At 33.9% G+C, this 19,779-nt stretch overlaps 2 protein-coding genes across 13 annotated transcripts; both read right to left on the reverse strand.

The window, feature by feature from the left end:
• Positions 1-361: 361 nt before the first annotated feature.
• Positions 362-10,383, reverse strand: LOC107886586 (AMSH-like ubiquitin thioesterase 2). 9 transcript variants are annotated; one of them, XM_041099739.1, is made up of 11 exons: positions 10,203-10,342; positions 9,527-9,645; positions 4,347-4,448; positions 3,766-3,803; positions 3,371-3,653; positions 3,053-3,142; positions 2,172-2,234; positions 1,997-2,071; positions 1,778-1,840; positions 1,450-1,502; positions 362-707 (listed from the first exon to the last, which is right to left on the reverse strand). In XM_041099739.1, the coding sequence occupies exons 2-11, from the start codon at positions 9,587-9,589 to the stop codon at positions 527-529; spliced, it is 1,011 nt and encodes a 336-aa protein (XP_040955673.1). In that variant the 5' UTR covers positions 9,590-9,645; positions 10,203-10,342; the 3' UTR covers positions 362-526. The 9 variants fall into 9 exon arrangements, 8 of the variants coding, with proteins under 8 accessions (XP_040955673.1, XP_040955695.1, XP_040955694.1 ...); XM_041099761.1 differs by having other exon boundaries at positions 9,527-9,552; positions 10,203-10,335; XM_041099760.1 differs by having other exon boundaries at positions 9,425-9,552; positions 10,203-10,335.
• A 1,098-nt stretch (positions 10,384-11,481) lies between these two features.
• Positions 11,482-15,884, reverse strand: LOC107886585 (peroxisomal membrane protein PEX14). Of its 4 annotated transcripts, XM_016810586.2 has the most exons (12): positions 15,725-15,884; positions 15,226-15,403; positions 15,082-15,130; positions 14,685-14,860; positions 14,391-14,574; positions 14,112-14,261; positions 13,138-13,196; positions 12,979-13,018; positions 12,801-12,862; positions 12,399-12,443; positions 12,248-12,316; positions 11,482-12,033 (listed from the first exon to the last, which is right to left on the reverse strand). In XM_016810586.2, the coding sequence occupies exons 2-12, from the start codon at positions 15,367-15,369 to the stop codon at positions 11,869-11,871; spliced, it is 1,143 nt and encodes a 380-aa protein (XP_016666075.1). In that variant the 5' UTR covers positions 15,370-15,403; positions 15,725-15,884; the 3' UTR covers positions 11,482-11,868. The 4 variants fall into 4 exon arrangements, with proteins under 4 accessions (XP_016666075.1, XP_016666077.1, XP_040955721.1 ...); XM_016810588.2 differs by lacking the exon at positions 15,082-15,130 and having other exon boundaries at positions 15,195-15,403; XM_041099787.1 differs by lacking the exon at positions 15,725-15,884 and having other exon boundaries at positions 15,075-15,130; positions 15,226-15,326.
• Positions 15,885-19,779: the final 3,895 nt, after the last annotated feature.

Consider the following 19,779-nt stretch of genomic DNA (forward strand, 5'->3'; position numbering starts at 1 on the left):
CTAAAAGTACTAAAAGTTGTTCCTTTAAAATACATATGGATTTTAAAGATATAGATAATACGTAAAAAAGACAAAAGAAGAAGAAAGATGTATATGTGAAAATTAAAAGATAAATGTTTTATTAAGGTGAAGTTCACCAAATCAGAATCAGAAATACAAGTTCTCTACCATTATTGATAATGCTGATTGTAAAATGATATAAGGTTATAAGAGATATGATATATAATTCTTATCTCTTACAGGTGAATTATTTGGGGGTCGAGGGAGAAGTTGTAGTCCTCCAAATCCCATTACAGCATCTGGAAGACTATGATATTAGTGTGAAATAACGATTTCTAAACAAACTGAAATGCATACATGATAAATGAAAATGCAATTTATTAAAACACATGATACAATCATTCTCATCATTATTACAACTAGAAAGACAGTAATATGCACACTTGTTAAGCAGCGTTTCTAATAAGCTAGATCCTGTAGTGTGGCATGCAGGTTGCACCCATTTTATTATGTACATTTTTGTATCTCAGCGCAGGTCAAAGATTTCAAACCTTAGATTTGAATTTTTGTAGACATGAGTGCAGCGTTCATATATGGGGCTCCCATCTACTGTTTCTTCGTGAGAATGAAATTGAGATCCTTTCTCTTGGCATTCTTTCAGGAGACTCATTCCATTGGGTTCAGATACTCGGAATATTCCATAACTCCTGGGAAAAAAAATCAAATAACTCAATACTATTAACTTGGTCATGATTAAACACATTCAGAAAACTTTATGATGATATTTTTGTATTAATTTGTTCACAGAAAACTTTATGCCTTTTCACTTGAATAATGAGAGTACTCTAGTTTTTCATGCAAAGATGTTACTATTATGCTTGTCTATTGAGGCAATCCCACCAAGCATGTGATTCTAAAACTTAATATTTTGCCATCTAAAACATATAGGATTTATTTGTTTGAAATTGTAGCTTGACGGCTACACAGTAAGGCTGCAGCTGCGCTGCAATAATGCAATAGAGATGAACTAAGTAGAAGCAAAATCAACATTCTTCAGAGTTGGCTTATACTACCTAGATTCATATTTTACATTTTATAGAATGCAAAGAGAAGTGAATTTTCAATAGATTAATGTCAGCCCAAAACCTATTTTTGTAACAAAAGATGGGGTACAAATCATCTTTATATTGACGGCACATAACTCCGACGTATAAAGGCAGTGAACAGATTATCAGGCTATGGTAGGAAGTTATATTGATACATTAAAGAGGCTAGAGGGAAGTCATGTATGTTAGAGGCCAAGCATCATAGTTAACCAGCGTGATGGAAGACCAAAATAAAGAAAGTGGATGAAAGGTAAACCTAGATATGCAGATGAAGGCATTATCAGTTTATCTGTGACATTATCCAAGTTGCCAACAATTGAATCATTATGTACGAGGGGCAGACCTTGAATTATCGGTAGGAGCCACAACGATGGCAAAAGCCTCAGGCACCATTACCTGAAAATAATTTGAGAAATGTCATACAGTGGCAATAATCTTAATAGCTGATGAGTGAAACAACTATCATCACAACTGCATTTTACAAATGTCCATTAAGAAATTATTATTTTTGTTTCCTAAAAGATTTAAGAAATATCAGAATACGATACATAGGTTAAAATATGTTATATAAGACTGTTAACCCACAGAGGAATAAATAGATTGGAGTCTAGGATGATCTAAATACCCAATCTTTGAGTAATATTGGGTGCATAGGTGATTAACTTCATTACCTGATACGAGTATTGAGTATGGAGATCTATTGATGACATGAAACAACTCTGAGAAGGGTGTGTCTGAAAGTAAACAAGAAACATAGTACTGAGGTCAGTTTGAGGGCATAGTCGTCTACTCGTATTTGCATTTGATGATTTTACCTATTTCTTGTAAAACCTAAAGACCAGAGAAACAGAAATATTAAAGAAACTAATGAAAGAAAGGAATGAACCTACATGTATCCATCCCACTGGAAAAAGGGACCGTTCATTTTGTATGGCAAAAATTTCCTCCTCATTAATAGCTTGACACTATTGTTCATTATTGACAAGTTAACAGAAGCAAGCACCAAGTGTAAGACAAAGTAAAACAATAAAGTGAATCAAGGTGTAAAAATCTCTTCACACTTACAGAATTTGAAGTTGATTCCTGTTTAGGTATTATCAGAGTGGTTACATAGAAAGTTCCCTTTTCCTGTTTCATGAAGGTCAAAGAGGTAGAATTTGCAATGTTAATAATGGCATGCTAATTTTAACAGAAGATAAGTTTTTAGCCAAAAAGACTGGTAGACTAGCTTACTCAAATATAAATAAACACAAGCATAATAAGACTAAATAAAGACCAGCTATAATGTTTAAAACATTAGCAGACATTAGCTCAGATGTAGGAATCACTTCACCTAAATGATACTGTTGAAGGAAATCCTTGGTAAGCCTCATCGATCAAAAACTTTCAAGACTGGGCTTATGTTGGTTATAGACTGAGCTTAAGTTCTAAAAAGGAAAGAATACAAGGCTATATCTAATCTATGTTACTCAGACTCAAGTGTGAGTGTTGGATACAGATATGTCTAACACAAGAACGTTCAATTTTTTCTAAATTTTTTCATGTATTTGGACTGTTACATCCCTACACCCGTGTCTGAATATGTATCAGACAGGTATTTCAAGAAAATGAAGAGTTGGAGCAATGTAGTATCTAATTCCCCAAACTCTGCGCTAGCATAACAGCAGGCAAATAAAACAACCAAAATGACATTCCCACCTAACAAAATCTTCATAAAACCGTTTACAATGTCATGCTTCTACCAACTGCAATTATTTTTCATGAAATTGGTATGGACAAATTTATTCTATAAACACGAGGCTACAATAAAATAAAGAAGCATTTGTAGAGCGTGGGCATTACAAGAAAAGGACCAATTATGCCAACATACTCCTGAGCCAATGATGCTATAAATATCAACAAAACAACACACTGTGAATGTTAAAGAAAGAAGTCGTAAGTCTTACAAGAAAAGCACCAAGAACACCACAGGTTTCCAGATCCTTTTTTGTGTTTTCCTTAGCTAGTTCAAGAAAATCCTCCATTAGTCGTGTTGACTGAGAAAAAAATGAAATGGATATTTTTAGGTAACCTTAAAGATATTGAAAACCTTGTTAACTACATTCCTTTTTTTTTTTTGGGGGGGGGGGAGGGGGGCAGTTGTTCTAGAAAACCTCTACAGGGGGGTATAAAAGAAAGACAGTAAAATTGTATAATTAAAGTGTAATTATTATAGGGGGGTATAAAGGAAAGACAGTAAAATTGTATAATTAAAGTGTGATTACTATATGAACATTCTGAAGCACCCTAGAAGCTTCCGGTTCATTGGATGACTGTTGGTCTGAATCAATTACACGTGAAACATGAGAAGTTTGAGATGCTTTCTCAGTGAAAGAGAGTATAGTAGAAGGGGAAGATTGAGTGACAGCATGAACATTGAAGAGCTTGCATGTAGTGGTTGCCTGATCTGGAATCGGACAAGGTGATCCATGTCCTCTGTAGCTACTCACAAAATCCAGTTCATTACAAGATGCCAGTCCAACTCTTTCCTCAATGACAATCCTCAAGCTGAAATCAAGGCAGGAAATTCTTAATTCAATATTGTTGATTAACAAAAAAAATTTCAGAATTAAGAAGGTAACTTTGAAACCAGATTTAAGCAAGTTCATAGAAACTATACCTTTGACATTCTGTTTGAGGTATACCACAGATTCTCTCCTATATACCAAAGTCAACAAATTAATCACCCGTTTATGTTTTAATTACATTTCGAGATAAAGAACAATTCATTCTGGTAATTCTAAATTTGTTATACTCTAGTTCCCATCCGAATTGTGAAAGTACAAATAATTGATTAGACTGCTAACACTATTGATGAAGGAAGCTTAGCAAGCTTTTTCTCTAAAAGGGAAGTCATCCTACAATGCATTTCAGAATTCAAACAGCAGAAATCTCAGTGATAAAATAATGTTTAACGTTTCTTTTGTTCCAATTGACTCAAGCAATTAAAGTTCATTAAGTTCTTGATACCTTCCAGGAGAAAGGCGGATAATGCAAACAACATTGTAACAAAACAAATGTCTCTGAACTTTCATAGAACTTTATTAATAGTATTCAGAAGTTTCTGCCAGTTATAAGCATTTTTCTATCATTATTATTATTCCTTGCCAAATTATATTTTTAAAACTCAAGTGTGTGGCCGTCACATAATACAAGCAGCATTCATCAAAAGCTAATGCAGTGGACTTTGTAGAGTTTTACCTTCTTCTCACCTACGTTTAAACGGCTATAAATCTTTTGAGAGCTTGAATCTTGGACAACTATTGATTTCAAAGTTTCTCGTCCATCAACAAACTGGTGCATCTGAGAGAATAAAAAACAATAAGATTTAACTTCTTCATACCCAATTATACACATCATTTTCTTCACTATTCAGAGTTCTAAATAGAACCAGTAGTTTGCTGAACACAATTTGTAGGAATATTCTGTAAATATTTTAGGAATATTTTGTAGATAGTTTTTTTATTAAAATCCCTTATTTTAAGGGATCATATCTCCTATTTAGTATCTTTCCTAACTTAGAGTTTCCTAAAGTAGTGTCATAGGTTGTATATAAAAACTCTGATTTATGTTCTATTTAGAATAAAATACTCTGATTTCTACATGGTATCAGCTTAGGTTACGATTTCTTTTTTCAACCTAGACCATGTCCGAAACTCCTTCTCCTACTTCGGAGATTACTTCAAATCCAGAAAATTTTTCTGGTTCCGATGCTCCATCAGATTCGTCTGGTCTAACTATCACCTGCCATCGATTGAATGGCAACAATTTTCTTGAATGGTCCCAATCGGTTAAGATTTTTCTCTTGGGCAGAGAAAGATTGGACTACGTTACTGGTGAAATCAAGAAGCCTGCTGTGACTGATGCTGGTTTTGCTAAGTGGATGCGTGACAATGGTCAGGTTATGACTTGGCTCCTTAATTCCATGACCCCGAGTATAAGCAGAAACTTTCTTCTTTACACCACAGCCGCTGAAATTTGGAGTGCAGTCCGCGAAACCTACTCTAGCACGGATAACATTGCTGAATTATATCATGTTGAAGATCAAGCAGCCACCCTTAAACAAGGAACCATGCCTGTTACTCTCTACTACAATACCCTTACTGCTCTTTGGCAACAAGTAGATTTGTATGCACATTATGATTGGGTAGATCCAAGAGATGCTGCTCTTTATCAGCAAATTATTACTCAACGAAGACTTTTTCAATTTCTCCAAAGCTTAAATAAGGACCTGGACGAGGTTCGCGGCAGGGTCCTGGCTATTTCTCCTCTTCCCTCCCTTCGAGAGGCTTTCTCTATGGTCAAGAAGGAAGAAAGCCGAAGGTGTGTGATGCTGTCTGATGAACCATATTCCACTTCTGAAAGATCTGCCTTACTGACCCATCAATCATCTCCCTCTTCCAAACGGGGGAGACCTTGGTGTGATCATTGCAAAAAGCCCGGCCACTCTAAGGAGAAGTGTTGGAAGCTTCATGGTAAGCCTCAGGACTGGAAGTCCAAGCACTCTCGAGATAATAAATCAAGCCTTGTCGTTGCCACCTCTGTCACTAGTTTCACTAAAGAACAGATTGCTGAACTTCAAAAACTATTTGGAAAGTTTCAAGGGTCTTGTGAGGGTAATCTGGTCATAAAAGATCCAGAAGGTAACCTTTCTTCTACTGCATTTTTCTCCTCCCAATTGACTCCTAATTGGATCCTCGATTCTGGTGCTACGGATCATATGACTGGTAACAAAGCATTGTTTCACAATTTTTTCCATACCTTTGATAAAGCTATCAAAACGGCTGATGGTACCTTGTGCAAAATAGAGGGACATGGCACTGTTATTCTCAATGAACAGATTGCACTTAAAAATGTTCTCTTTGTACCAAATTTGGCATGCAATCTCATCTCTGTTAGTAAATTGTCCACAGACTTGCACTGCTCTGTCATTTTTAATGATCGTGATTGTACTTTGCAGGCACTGAACTCGAAGAAGATGATTGGTAAGGCCAGCTTGCATAATGGTCTCTACATCCTCCCTACCTCTCCTAAAATCGAGATCTCCAAGTCATTTACCGCTTTAGGAAAAGTTGATACTGTTATGTTATGGCACTTTCGTTTAGGCCATCCTAGTTTCCAATACCTTGCAAAATTGTTTCCTGCTCTATTCATTAATAAAAGGCCTAATTCTTTTTCTTGCAAAGTTTGCTCTCTTGCCAAACATACTAAATCATCTTATTTTCCTTCTACATACAAGCCTTCTTACCCTTTTGCTTTGATCCATAGTGATATTTGGGGCCCTTCTCGGGTGAAGAATGCTGATAATTGTAAGTGGTTTATCACTTTTATTGATGATCACAGTAGGATAACTTGGACTTATTTGCTGAAAGATAAATCTGAAACTGCTAGTGTTTTTGTGCAATTTTATAACATGGTTCTCACTCAATTTGGGTCTAAAATCCAGCTATTTAAATCTGATAATGGCAGTGAATTTTTTGCTAGGTTTTTAGGTGATTTTTTAAAGGAAAAGGGCATAGTTCAGATTAGTTCTTGTGTTGGAACCCCATAGCAAAACGGCATTGCCGATAGGAAAAATAGGCACCTTCTTGAAGTTACTCGTTCTCTTCTATTTACCACTAATGTTCTTAAATATTTGTGGGGGGAAGCCTTATTAACTACCACATATTTAATCAACCGGATGCCTAGTAAGGTTTTAAAATTTCAAACGCCTCAATCTATATTTTTGCAGCACTTTCCTCATTTTAAGCCTATCTCCTCCATTCTGCCACTTAAAATTTTTGGCTGCACTGTTTTTATCCAAAATATTGCTCCTAATAAGTCCAAGTTAAATCCTAAGTCTTTAAAATGTGTATTGGTTGGGTATTCTTCACTTAAGAAGGGTTATAAATGCTATCATCCTCCTTCTAAACGATTTTTCACCACTATGGATATAACATTTTATGAGTAGGATTCCTATTTCACTCAGGCTGAAAATCAGGGGGAAACATGGAGTGATTTTCAGCCACAACAGGTATCTCCTCCTAATCTTCATTCTCAACCTTCAGAATTGCCATCTTGTTCGCCATTACCTGCAGATCTGTCACCTGTGAATGCTCCCATTGATTCTCCTGTAGTACCTATGACTAATTCACCTACACCCACTTTAAACACTCTTCCTGAAAATACACCTACTCCAATTGACAGTCTTCAAAAAACACCACCACCCAAACAGTTTCGTGTCTACACAAGAAAAAGAAGACATATCCCTGAGACTGTTTTGCAATCTGATTCTTGCCGAGAATTGGATTTGGGTCCAGCTGCCGAAATGGAAGAAGAAATCAGTAAGTCCACTACTCTAGATGACTTTCCTATTGCTATTAGAAAAGGGGTTAGACAGTGCACCAAGCATCTTATTGAAAAATTTACTGGTTATAATTCATTGATGCCGTCTTTTCAAGCATTTACAGCAACTTTGGATAAAGAACAGGTTCCCACAAGCATAGCTGAAGCTCTAAAGGATCCAAAATGGAGAAGGACTGTTGAAGAGGAAATTTGTGCACTAGAGAAAAATGCTACTTGGACCATTACAGACCTTCCTCAAGGAAAAAAGGCTGTCGGCTGTAAATGGATCTTTGCTGTAAAGTATAACTCCAATGGCAGTATCCAACGATACAAAGCTAGACTAGTAGCCAGAAGTTTCACGCAAACATATGGGATAGACTTCACAGAAACTTTTGCACCTGTGGCAAAGCTTAACACTATTCGAGTACTCCTAAGTTTGGCTGTAAATTGCGATTGGAAATTACACCAACTTGATGTAAAAAACGCATTTCTTAATGGTAAGCTTGAGGAAGAAGTCTATATGCAATTGCCACCTGGCTCAAAGTCTATTGAAGGTAGCAATAAAGTTTGCAAGCTCAACAAGTCTCTATACGGGTTAAAACAATCACCCAGAGCTTGGTTCGAGAGGTTCACTAAAGTCATTCTTCAAAATGGCTACAAGCAGTCCCTTTCCGATCATACGCTTTTCATCAAGGTAACTTCTACAAATAAGAAAGCTATCCTAATTGTGTATGTGGATGACATCATTCTTACTGGAGATGATGAGGAAGAGATTAGCAATTTGAAGAAGTTGTTAAACAGGGAATTCGAAACCAAGGACTTGGGAAAGCTAAGGTATTTCCTAGGAATGGAGGTGGCAAGATCAAAAGAAGGACTTGTGATCAACCAGAGAAAGTATGTACTTGATTTACTCAAAGAAACTGGTTTTCTTGGCTGTACGCCAGCTGATACACCAATGGAGGCAAACTTGAGATTCAATAAAGAAGATGAGTCCTTAGTAGATAGAGAGAAATTTCAAAGGTTAGTTGGGAAACTAATCTACTTATCCTTGACAAGGCCAGATATAGCTTTTCCCGTAAATGTGATAAGTCAACACATGACAAATCCTACTGAAGAGCATATGGCAGCAGCAAATAGAATTCTCAAGTACTTGAAGAAAACTCCAGGACACGGCTTAATGTTTAAGAAGACACAAGACAGAACTGTTAAGATTTTTACAGACTCTAGTTGGGCTGGAGATCTCACTGAAAGAAGATCCACTAGTGGGTACTGCACTTTTGTTCGGGGTAACCTAACAACTTGGAGAAGTAAGAAACAATCTGTTGTTTCAAGAAGTAGTGCTGAAGCTGAATTTAGAGCACTAGCTTTGGGGATATGCGAAGGAATTTGGCTACTTAAATTACTAAAAGAACTTGGCACAAATCAGGAGGATCACTTTGAAGTTTTGTGTGATAATCAATCTGCCATTCAGATTGCCAAGAACTCAGTTCAACATGACCGAACAAAGCATGTTGAAATTGATAGGCATTTTATTGCTGATCAAGTCAACAAAAAGATAGCCACTCTTTCTTACATTCCTTCAGAAGGACAGATTGCAGACATTCTTACCAAGGCTTTGACAAAACCTGTGTTCAATAAATTCCTATTCAAGCTGGGATTATACAATGTATATTCTCCAGCTTGAGGGGGAGTGTAGGAATATTCTGTAAATATTTTGTAGATATTTTTTTATTAAAATCCCTTATTTTAAGGGATCATATCTCCTATTTAGTATCTTTCCTAACTTAGAGTTTCCTAAAGTAGTGTCATAGGTTGTATATAAAAACTCTGATTTATGTTCTATTTAGAATAAAATACTCTGATTTCTACACAATTTAATAAGAAAGACGATCTAAACCACCATTATTGATTTTCCATATCAAGAAAGAAAAACACAATTTATTGGTTTCATATACCGATCAGATCTTAAATCTACACCACCATTATCTCCTTTCCTGTCTTAAAACAAGTGACAACATTAGAAATTCAAACACCAGTCCTCAAATAAGATTCTTTACCGTGCTGCTGTGAAGACCTTTGTAAACTGGATTGAAAAACACCACATCCATGTTACAGAACATCAAGGAATAAGATAAATCATCAACTACTTCACTAAATTGATTGTTTTGCAACACGCCTTGGGTTGTAGAAACAAAAATAAAAAATCTGAGTTCAGTTATTTGCTTCTGCTAGTAGTGTCTGAGTTGTAAAAAAAAAATCAGTAAATGCAGCTTTGTACCATTTGTTTTACTTTTATAATACATTACAAAGCAAAACATATAAAAGAAATGAAAAGCAAAAAGCAACTAGCTAAAGAACGAAAAGTTGATCCTTTCGTTGCTAGTTCCATCAAAGAAAATTAAACCATCCATTATGAAAACGGAAACCTTATCTTTTTAAAATTTATTTTTTGAAAGATAAAAGCTAAATTTAAAAGGAATACGGTAAAAATCACCATCAACCAAAAGAGGAAGGAAAAAAAAGGTTGAGAACTCATGCAACAATTAAGAACCCAAAATTTGAGAACTACAAAATAAATATTCGATTGCCGGCTTTTAATATAAAGCAGATTATCCAGTGATTTTCAATCTTACTAAGGAAGATGATACAGGCAAAATCCTTACAAGAGAAAACCCATAACTTCCAAAAGAAAATAAAACAGAAAACAAAGGTTTCGTTTCGAAATCTTTGTACCTGTGAAAATCTGTTGTTCGGCAGCTGAGAAAACCTATCGTCTGTCATGTCATCTAACAATATCTTTTAGCCTTCGATTAATATGAAAAGAAAAAAAAAGAAAAAAAAAGAAATCGAGATTGAAGAGTGTTAGGCACACTGTTCCATGCCGCTGAAGGCTGAAACTGAAAGTTTCTTCTCTTTTTCTTTTTTTTAATTTCAATATTATTTATATTTATCGGAAGTGGGCCTCGGTTTAGCAAATGAATCCCCGGTTAGCGGTAATGCAACCCGGACCGGCTCAATATTTTTAAGGGTAAACTGTTAAAATAGTCATTTTTATTTTCCACATGTTACATTTTAGTTATTTATGTTTGAAATGTTACGTTTTAGTCACTTATGTTAGCCTATTATAACATTTTAGTCATGTTAATTGTCATTAACTGTGTAGCAGTAAGCTGACTCAGCACATTAAATCATTATTTTAAATAAAAATTTTAGGGTAAATTGTACAATTAGTCCCCCGTATTTTTTTGTTTTAAGCAATTTATTTTTTTTCTTTTCTGTTCTTTTAACTTTCCCTTTTTTTTTTTCATTCTCTTCTACTTCTCCCTCTATTTTCATCCTTTCTCCATCACTTTCAACGTAAAAGGAAAAAATTAAATTGTTCAAAACAAAAAAAATATAAGGACCAATTGTATAATTTAACCTAAAATTTTCATTTGAAATAATTATTTCACATGCCATATCAGTTTAACATTTCAAACATAAGTGATTAAAAATGTAACCTGAGAGGAAAAAAAAAGTGACGATTTTGATAGTTTACTCTTGTAAATATATTTAGGGCTAGTTTAGCATTATTTTTAAAAAGTATTTTGAAAAACATGATTTTGCAAAACTTTTGAAAATTTTGGTTTAAATGCATGGTATTGTCAAAAAGTGTTTTGAAGAAATAAAATATTTATTTTAAGCATGGTGTTATAAAGTAACAAATAATAATTTAATAAGAATATAAAAATAATTTATTATAATTTGTTGTTAATATTTTAATATATAAAAAATAAATTTTAAATATTTTTTAAACAATTAACCATGGAAGGGAAAGTACCATATGTGTTAGAGGAGTGAAAATGTAATTAAGCTGTCAAAAATACTTTTGAGAGAAAAGTTAAAAATTTTAACTTTAGTTCAAAATTTTAACTTATCAAATTATTTATATAATCATAAGAAGAAACACATGAACACCTGAAGTGTCAAGTTTAAAAGAAATGGATGTGCTGAAATTGCTGAGAGAATAACATAAGCTAGCATGCATTGCCTACACTTTGAATTCCCAAAATATATACAGTACCTATTATCAAATAATGATTTTTCACGGATTTGCATATGTTTTTTAATTTCTTTATGTAAAAAAATATATGGAAATTGCATACACACAACATACAAACATAATCTCCCTTGTATAACTTTTTAGAAACCATTTTTACAGATTTTGTTCCCAAGACTTCAACCCAAAGGTGACCATTCCACCAGCAAGTATAGAAGCATAACAAGTATACGGTTCCCTTTATGCATATCTTCAGAATCATGGATTCCTAATTTCTCATCCGGAAGTTGATCAATGATTGGGGACTAGACCCCCAACTCTTTGCAGCAGGGGAGATACCTTAAGACTGCTGAAAAGCAGCTATTTGTCGGTCCTCAGACCATACGAGCCATTTCCAGCTTCTACTCCTCTTATGTTGGTATTATTACGTTTCCACCATGGCAGTGCATTCTCTCTGTTTGGCTGAGAAAACCCTCTGTCCCGAGAGTAACCAAAGCTGTTTTGCGGTTGAGCAATCTCCCAAGGCTGTTCAAGACACAAAAAATCAAACTGAAAGTGGGAAAACTAAAGGAAAAGACTAATTATAGCTAAAAAACCAAGATTGAATCAGTGGTTATGCATTACATATTAAGTAAGAATTCAATCCAGGTTCACCGCGGTTGTTTTGATTCCTCACGCATATTATGTGTAAAGAGCAGTAAGCAAGATAATATGTCTATTTTTGTTCAGAATGGATTACCTGAAGTCTTGGAGTTATATGAGGATTTGGTAATGGTTGATTAGGATTCGGTGGTGAGTCATCAGTATCCTGAAACCCGAAGCAAGAAAAATAGCATTGAAATCAAACCTACAGATCACATTTGTGGGGGAGTTGCTAAGTTGGTACAAACCTTTATTCCAGGAGGTTTCTCCCCTCTTTGTACCTTAGCCAAGACCTGCAAAACTTGCTGATTTTAGTTGCTGAAAACATGAGAAAGCTGAAAGGAACAACATATCGGTCAATTCCACAGGCCATTCATGCAAAGAAACCATTCACCACATTATAACAATCTTATTTACTCAACCTTTCCTGGTCTATGAAATCTCAGAATGGACACAAAAGTGAACCGTCTTTGACGTTGGATTGAATTATTGAATCACCTATGCAATGTAATACTAATGAAAGGAAATTTGATCATCAAACGATTAAGATGACATTTGACGATGTGGGTAAAAAAAAGGAAAGTTATGAGTGTTAGCCCCAATGAACCACCTAAGCATTAGCAAAGAGAACTAAAAGGAAAAAGAATTACCTCCATATAGGGCTTCGGGTACTGGCCAGCAGGGGGTCTCAGAGGTGCAGATGAAGGCCTAACTGTAGAAGTTCCAATCATCAAAGCAAACAAACAAGTGAAGAAAAAATATTAAAGCCCAAATGAAGGAATAGATAGAATGAGACAACATAGTCCAGAGAAGAGCTCTGAAAGGTACCCAAATTATCAAAATTCGATATACCACTTGGTTTAAATTTCTGAATGGAAAAGGAAGAAACAGAGTCATCAGAACGGGGATGTTCAAGTAATGCCACAGTAGAATATGATAACGTTATGGATTTCAAGCAGTAATCAAAGATAAGCTTTGTTAGTTTACCGTTGGACCAGGGTAACCCCTTTGTACAACAGACATCTTCAACAGATTGCTATTGCGTCCTGATTATTTGAAAGAGGAAAAAGTAAATCAAGACAAATTTGAAACATTTTTACATGTGCAAGACAAAACACAGCCAAAACATTTGTTATTTAAACAATAGCCAACATTAGTGGTAAAATTATAGGCAATTTCCTAAATTCCAACATTCTGATGTTCAATCTGATGAGGGATGTCTATTCTAAGATCCATGCTTCTGGTCTAAATTATCAATGCAGGATGGGTACCCATGAGTACTGAAAATCAACTGCCACCACTCTAATTTTCACATTTAGATGTTTTTCATGCTACTTACAAACTTTCGATTACATTGAATTTCAAGTGGCATAATACATGCTTTAGTTTTATTCCTGCCATGTTAAACAACCGGCAATAATGTAATACAATAATAAAAAGCTACTGAGACGGTCTGCAATACATTCTTAAATCCTTGAGATGAAATACAAGTAATCAATAAGATTTCAGACAGCTCAGTTATTAGACAAGAGGATTTCCGAGAAAAAGACATGCTATTTATTGAACTCGTAACAAATCCTACGGACAGTGGATTTAAATACCAAAGAGGAGTCACAAAGCTCCTAATGAGAAGCCATATGATACATTAGTTACAGGACTCCACCTAAAAAATAAGGATTATACCTTAAGAGAGTATATTGCACCTAAACTTATAATTATTCCAACGATTTGGTATGTATTAATGTAATTGATAGACATTTTCAGTACTTCAGCTTTGAAAAAAATAGTAAAAATGGAAAGACTATTAATTAAAAACAGATTAATAATTAGTTAGAAACATACAAGACAGCAAAAATGATAATCAAAACATTTACAACTTGTTTATGATGATGAAGCAAAAAGAAAACAAGTGAAATATAAACAGAGAATAAAATGTTGCATAACAAAACAATACGGCCTACCATACTGTGATGTGTGCTGAAGGTACTGTTCCGGGTTTTTGTGGGAAGCATTCCTATCACTCTCCAGTCTCTGTACTGTTATACTCATTGACCTCAGTTCCGCTACATGGGAGCCTAATCGTCTCAATAAATCGTCTAAGTGCCTCCCCTCTAACAAAGGATAAAATTAGTGCCATTTTAAGGATAAAAGTAGAACAAAATATCAAAAGTGGACGAGCGAGATGAAAGAAACTGCCAAGAACAAGAAAAAGACCAAAGCATCTTTTGCATAAAACATACCATCTTTCTTTGACTGCAATATTTCCAGACTTGCTTTTGCAGCATTGACGGAAGCAGTTGCGGCTGCCTTTGCAGATTTGATCGCTTCTTTTGACAAACATAGTTTTGATTTTCTTCCTTTGTCATTGTCCTCTTCAAAAACAACCTTGCAGATCCAAGACTTCAACCTGGGCAACAAGAAATTCTAAACAGGCGATAGACCATCAAATGAACCACACTGACATGCTAGGACGGAAAATAAACATTCAGGGAATTTATTTACACAAGCTATTAAAGCAAACTTGTTTTGATTACCTTTAGGAGCATGGAAGTCCCAACACCAGAAAAAATAAGTAGCACTATAGAAAAAATAGCATATGACCAGGAAAACCAGGATGGTCGAGATGCTGTAAGAATTGATGCCACCAGAGGTTGGGATGATTGTGCCGTGTCTTGTAGCTGAACACCATGTAAAGGCTTTGATTGCACATCTGTTCTTGATAATCGATAGGCATCAAGCAAAATGTGTTTTTGATCAGGCACTCCAGGGTATACAATTACTATGTATGTTGTCGACACTAATGAACTTTGTTAAGAAGTTATAATTATTTCATGGATGAAACATGCCAACAGAACAGCTAAGCCATCTTTTATAATAAGGACAGACACTCAAAATATTAGTAAAAAAGGCTTAAAATATGTCACTTGTTACGTTGACTTGAGTTAACGTCCTGTCGAAATGTTAAACTTGAACTTGTATCCTTCAATTTGCAAAATAGAGAAAAAAAAATTTATCACAATCTAAAAGCGGAAAGAAGAAATTACATAGAATTAGCAAAAAGGTCAATGTGCTCACAGAAACACGACGAAAGGCTTCATCTATCTCTTCACTTGAAAGGCCTCTTTTCTCAAGAAACAAGCGCCTCTGGCTGACCGGACTTCTTCCGACAGTTGGATGCAATAGAAACTTAACAGCCATATCCACTAGTTCCTCCCTCATTGCTTCAGTGATTCTAGATTGAAACTTTAACAACCTAAATAAATTTATGAACTTTAGATCTCTTAAAGCAATTTTATATTTTCATTGCTTCCCATGTAAGTCTCAAACCAATAACCAACTTAATCTGAATTGCCTTTGTCAAATATAATCATCATTGTTTATATAATTTCATTGCATGAGCAAAGGCTAATATCGAAATCTCCACGATTTCGATCTAAACAAGTACCAACGATTTAAGGGGAACAAGAAATGAATACCCATTTTAGAACATAATGAACTGATGATTCCAAAACAATTTACATGAACTATAATGGTCATGATAATAACTTTAAGAAAAACTAGGAGAAGTTCTTACCGTTCCTTCTGGGAAACAGAAATCTTGAATTAATTTTTATACGTGAGAAATTTCAAGGAAGAAAGCAGGGATCATAGACGCGGAACAGGGACAAAGATTTGATCAGACATGACAGTATTGTTCAATGTTGTAGGGAGGAACTTGGGCTGAATTTTTGACGAGCCTTCCTTCTGTTAATTTTAAATAAGATTGCTAATTGGCCCAATCATCATTTTTCTTTTTCTGATTCCCTTTTTATTATTTTGGCTTCATATTTATTATCTCAGGTGTAATCTAGCATGTTATTGTTAAGGTTCTGTCCCTCTCTTATAATTCACTAAAAAAAATAAATTATATATTAATTTTAAAAATCTTCACTAAATATATAAAGTACAAAAATTATGATCTTCTTTTAACCTAGGCTAATTAGGCAATACCATAATAATGCATTCATATTTTCTTTTATTTACTTATTGGTTTACAAAAATGTACATTTACCAAATTATTATGAATTATGATGGACTATGACTAGATAAATTAGTGATGGATTATAAATAAAGGTAAACAATCCATCGGTTCAATTAAAAAAAATATTAAAAATCTACTTTATAATTTTTCAAGCCGACTTTAGAATAAAACCAACTACATAAAATTGAATTTTACCAATTGGTTGGATTGAAAAATTGATTTAATCAAAAAAAATTATATAAAACTTTTTTTTCTGAAAACATTATATAGAATTAAACCAAAGTACAAATACTACTCACTTATTATACAAACAAATCGTGTTTAAATTCCAATTTATATAATCGGTGGGTTTAATTTTTTGCTATTGTGTTTATTGTTTATATTTGAATTTGAGTTTAGATAATTATTTGGATGTATTGGGCTTAATTTAGGTTCAGGCTTGTGTAATATATTTGGGTATGGTCTTGGGTTTAAATATGAAGGTCGGTGTTTAAATTTCAATTTGTAAAACCGTGGGTTTAATTTTTGGGTAAATTTTATAAATGGTCACCTAATTATGTTTGTATTCTTGTTTTGGTTACTCAATTTTAGAAATTTTTAACTTAGGCATTAATGTTTGAATTTATTCTTATTTAGGTCACATGTCGTCAGATTGATAATGCTCTAATTAGTATAATAACATATTTAATCCTCAGTACTTCAAATTTCTATCAATTTGATCCTAATTCAAAATAATTTAATACATTTAACCTTTCACATTTACAAATTCTATCAAATTGATTCTCAAACTTTCTAACTAAAACTTTCAACTTTTAAAATTGAGGCGTTCCACATCTATAAATTTATAAAACCCAGAAAAGAAAAAAAAAGCTCTCCCGTAAAACAGATGTATTCTTTGATAATCCATTTCAATTACACTCAAGTGGAAAAGATTGAGGATGATCTCAAGGTAGTAATTCTTTTACTGGATTTTTTTATTTATACACCTTAATGTAGGTTGGTTTCTTAATTAGGTTGAATGGAAATTCAAGTCTAAAAGTGTTGTTTATTATGTTAGGTTTGTGTTGCTAAGGGCAACAATGTGTACAGACAATTTAATGCCATAAACCGAAAGCAAAGTGAAAAGTGTGACTACTTCTTCACTTGATTGTTGCATATGTTAGAAAGTTTTATTTTTAATAGCTTATTTGTTTCTGACTATCTTTAGCTTGGTTTTCATGATCTATCTAATCTAGTGAGGCTTGAGGATATGTTACTTTGGAACACCTAATTTTATTTTAATTTTTTGGTTGATATGTCTAATAGTATTGAAATGCTTAAGTTCAATTAGTGAGAATGTATTGAATATCTTGTTAAGAAATTGAATTTGAGTGTTTAAACTTGATTGGTACGGTTTTAGGTATGTTTTGGATTGAGTGGTATTTGATGCAAATGTTGTAAGTTTTGTTTGGAAGTTTGAAATAGGTACCAAATGATTCATTTTTACCAAATATAGGGTCCTCGTCTTGACGAGCAAACATTCCTTGTCGCAACGTCGACCAACAATGAGTCATGTCGAGACATGACATACTGGTTTTTCGATGTCATGACTTGGAGGAGATGGCATCACGACGTCGGCTCTGAATTTTTAAAACATTACAATTTGGTCCTATTTCATTTTTGGATTGACAAAAGAGTTTTTGTAACCTCGATTAAGACTCGTAATTTCTTGTTTAATATGATTTGAACATGATTGACGCCTAATTGCATGTGCTAATGATTATTTTATTGTGATTTGATTGTAATTGCTCCGGCATTGAATGTAGCATCCTGTAGCTCAGGCCCAACAATCGAATCGGGCGAGGGTGTTATAGGTAAGTTTTTTTTAGGTTTTGAGTAATTAGTCTAATTGTTATTGGGTTAGTAATTTAATAAAAATTTATATAATTAATATAATTATTTTTTACAACATAATATAGTTGGGCCAATCTAGGTTGAGACGGGCTTGGGTAAAAAAAATTACCCAATGCCCAACCCATATAGAAAACAGGGCTTAAAATTTATCAAAACTCATTTTTTGAATATCATATTTTTATTTAAAGTCTCTCATTTTTTAGACGAATATTTGAATCTAGATAGATGATCTAATCCATGAGCAGTTCTGCTTTCAAATTGGATTTCTTCTCTTCCCATGGAGTGGGTTTTTCTCTTGCAATGGCTTCTGCTTCCCGAATACCTTGTTTCAGGTTTTTTAAGGGGAAAAAAAAGGATATGGGACTTGGTAAATGATAGGGCTTGTATAGCATGGATTAAATAACTTTGAAACTGAATTGCTACAATTATAGTTGTAAACTGTGGCAAAATCCTTCTTTTGGATACATCAAACAACCAATTTATAAAAAAAAATATATTTTTATTATTATTTTGAATCGACATCTTTTTATATTAATAATAATATTAATATCAATTCAATTAATTTTAAAATTATATTTTTATATTCATATAAAATCACATTTTCACCATGATTTAAGTTATTCAATTAAAACTAAGATTTTCATTTTAAAATTTTCATTCGATTAATAACTAACATATCACTAAAAAGATTTTAAAAAAATTTTAAAAAAATTCATTGTTATTTTGATTCCGATTTAAAATTTATTACTGTTGAGTAATTCTCTGCGTGCCTTATTAAAGGAAACATTCAGGTATTTATATATATTATCATTGTTTATGATTTGACTTTACTGTTCATAAACTTGATCCCACTATTCATAGGACTGACATTCTGAGCAGGTCTCAAGTATGTTGAACACGTGTATAATTCTGGGTCGTCTGCTAGACCTTGCGGCCCTCTACATGCTAACTCCTTGGGTATATGCGAAATGAGACTGTGAACTCTCCTTGGCTCGTGCGAGCTGATACCGCGAGTAGAGGTGATCATGGGTTGGGCTACCCAGCCCGGCCTGAAGGCCTGCTTGAAAGATGAGAGGGCTCGGGTAAAAATATAGGTCAAAATATGGGTTTGGGCAAAAAAAAAGGCTCGTTTAGAAAACAGGCCAGGCCTCGAGTAAAACTTTTTTGGCCCTGGCCCAAATTATATACTAAATAATTTTTTAAAATTTTTTTAATCATATTTACTTTTTTATTTTCAATTTTAATATAACCACTTTATATTATATTTTCAATTTGTGTATCGTTTTAAGAATTATTTTAGTCTTATTTTTTTATTTGTTTCTTGTTTTAATATTTGTTTTTATGTTTTAAATGTATTTGATTTATTATATTTTAAAATTTTTATTTAATCAAATAAGCTAAAAAAAGTATTATGGGCCGGGCTAGGCTCGGCCTTAGCAATTTTATTTTGGGCTAGGTTTGGACAAATTTCCAGACCTATATTTCGGATCGGGCTTGGCCCGGGCCTAAGTTTTTGTCTGGGCCCAGCCCAACCCACGATCACCTCTAACCGCGAGCTCCTTTGACTGTCCTCTCCTTGTACGTCTCGCGCACATCCATCTGGCGGGGCCTAATTGAGTCGCGGATGAGCGATCTGAATCTTATCTAGGCTTTAAGTTGGTGTATAACAATTATTATGGTGAACAATTTTGACTAATACTATTTCAGATTAATTA

This window comes from Gossypium hirsutum, chromosome A03 (assembly GCF_007990345.1).
Source record: "Gossypium hirsutum isolate 1008001.06 chromosome A03, Gossypium_hirsutum_v2.1, whole genome shotgun sequence".
Classification (NCBI taxonomy): Eukaryota; Viridiplantae; Streptophyta; class Magnoliopsida; order Malvales; family Malvaceae; genus Gossypium; species Gossypium hirsutum.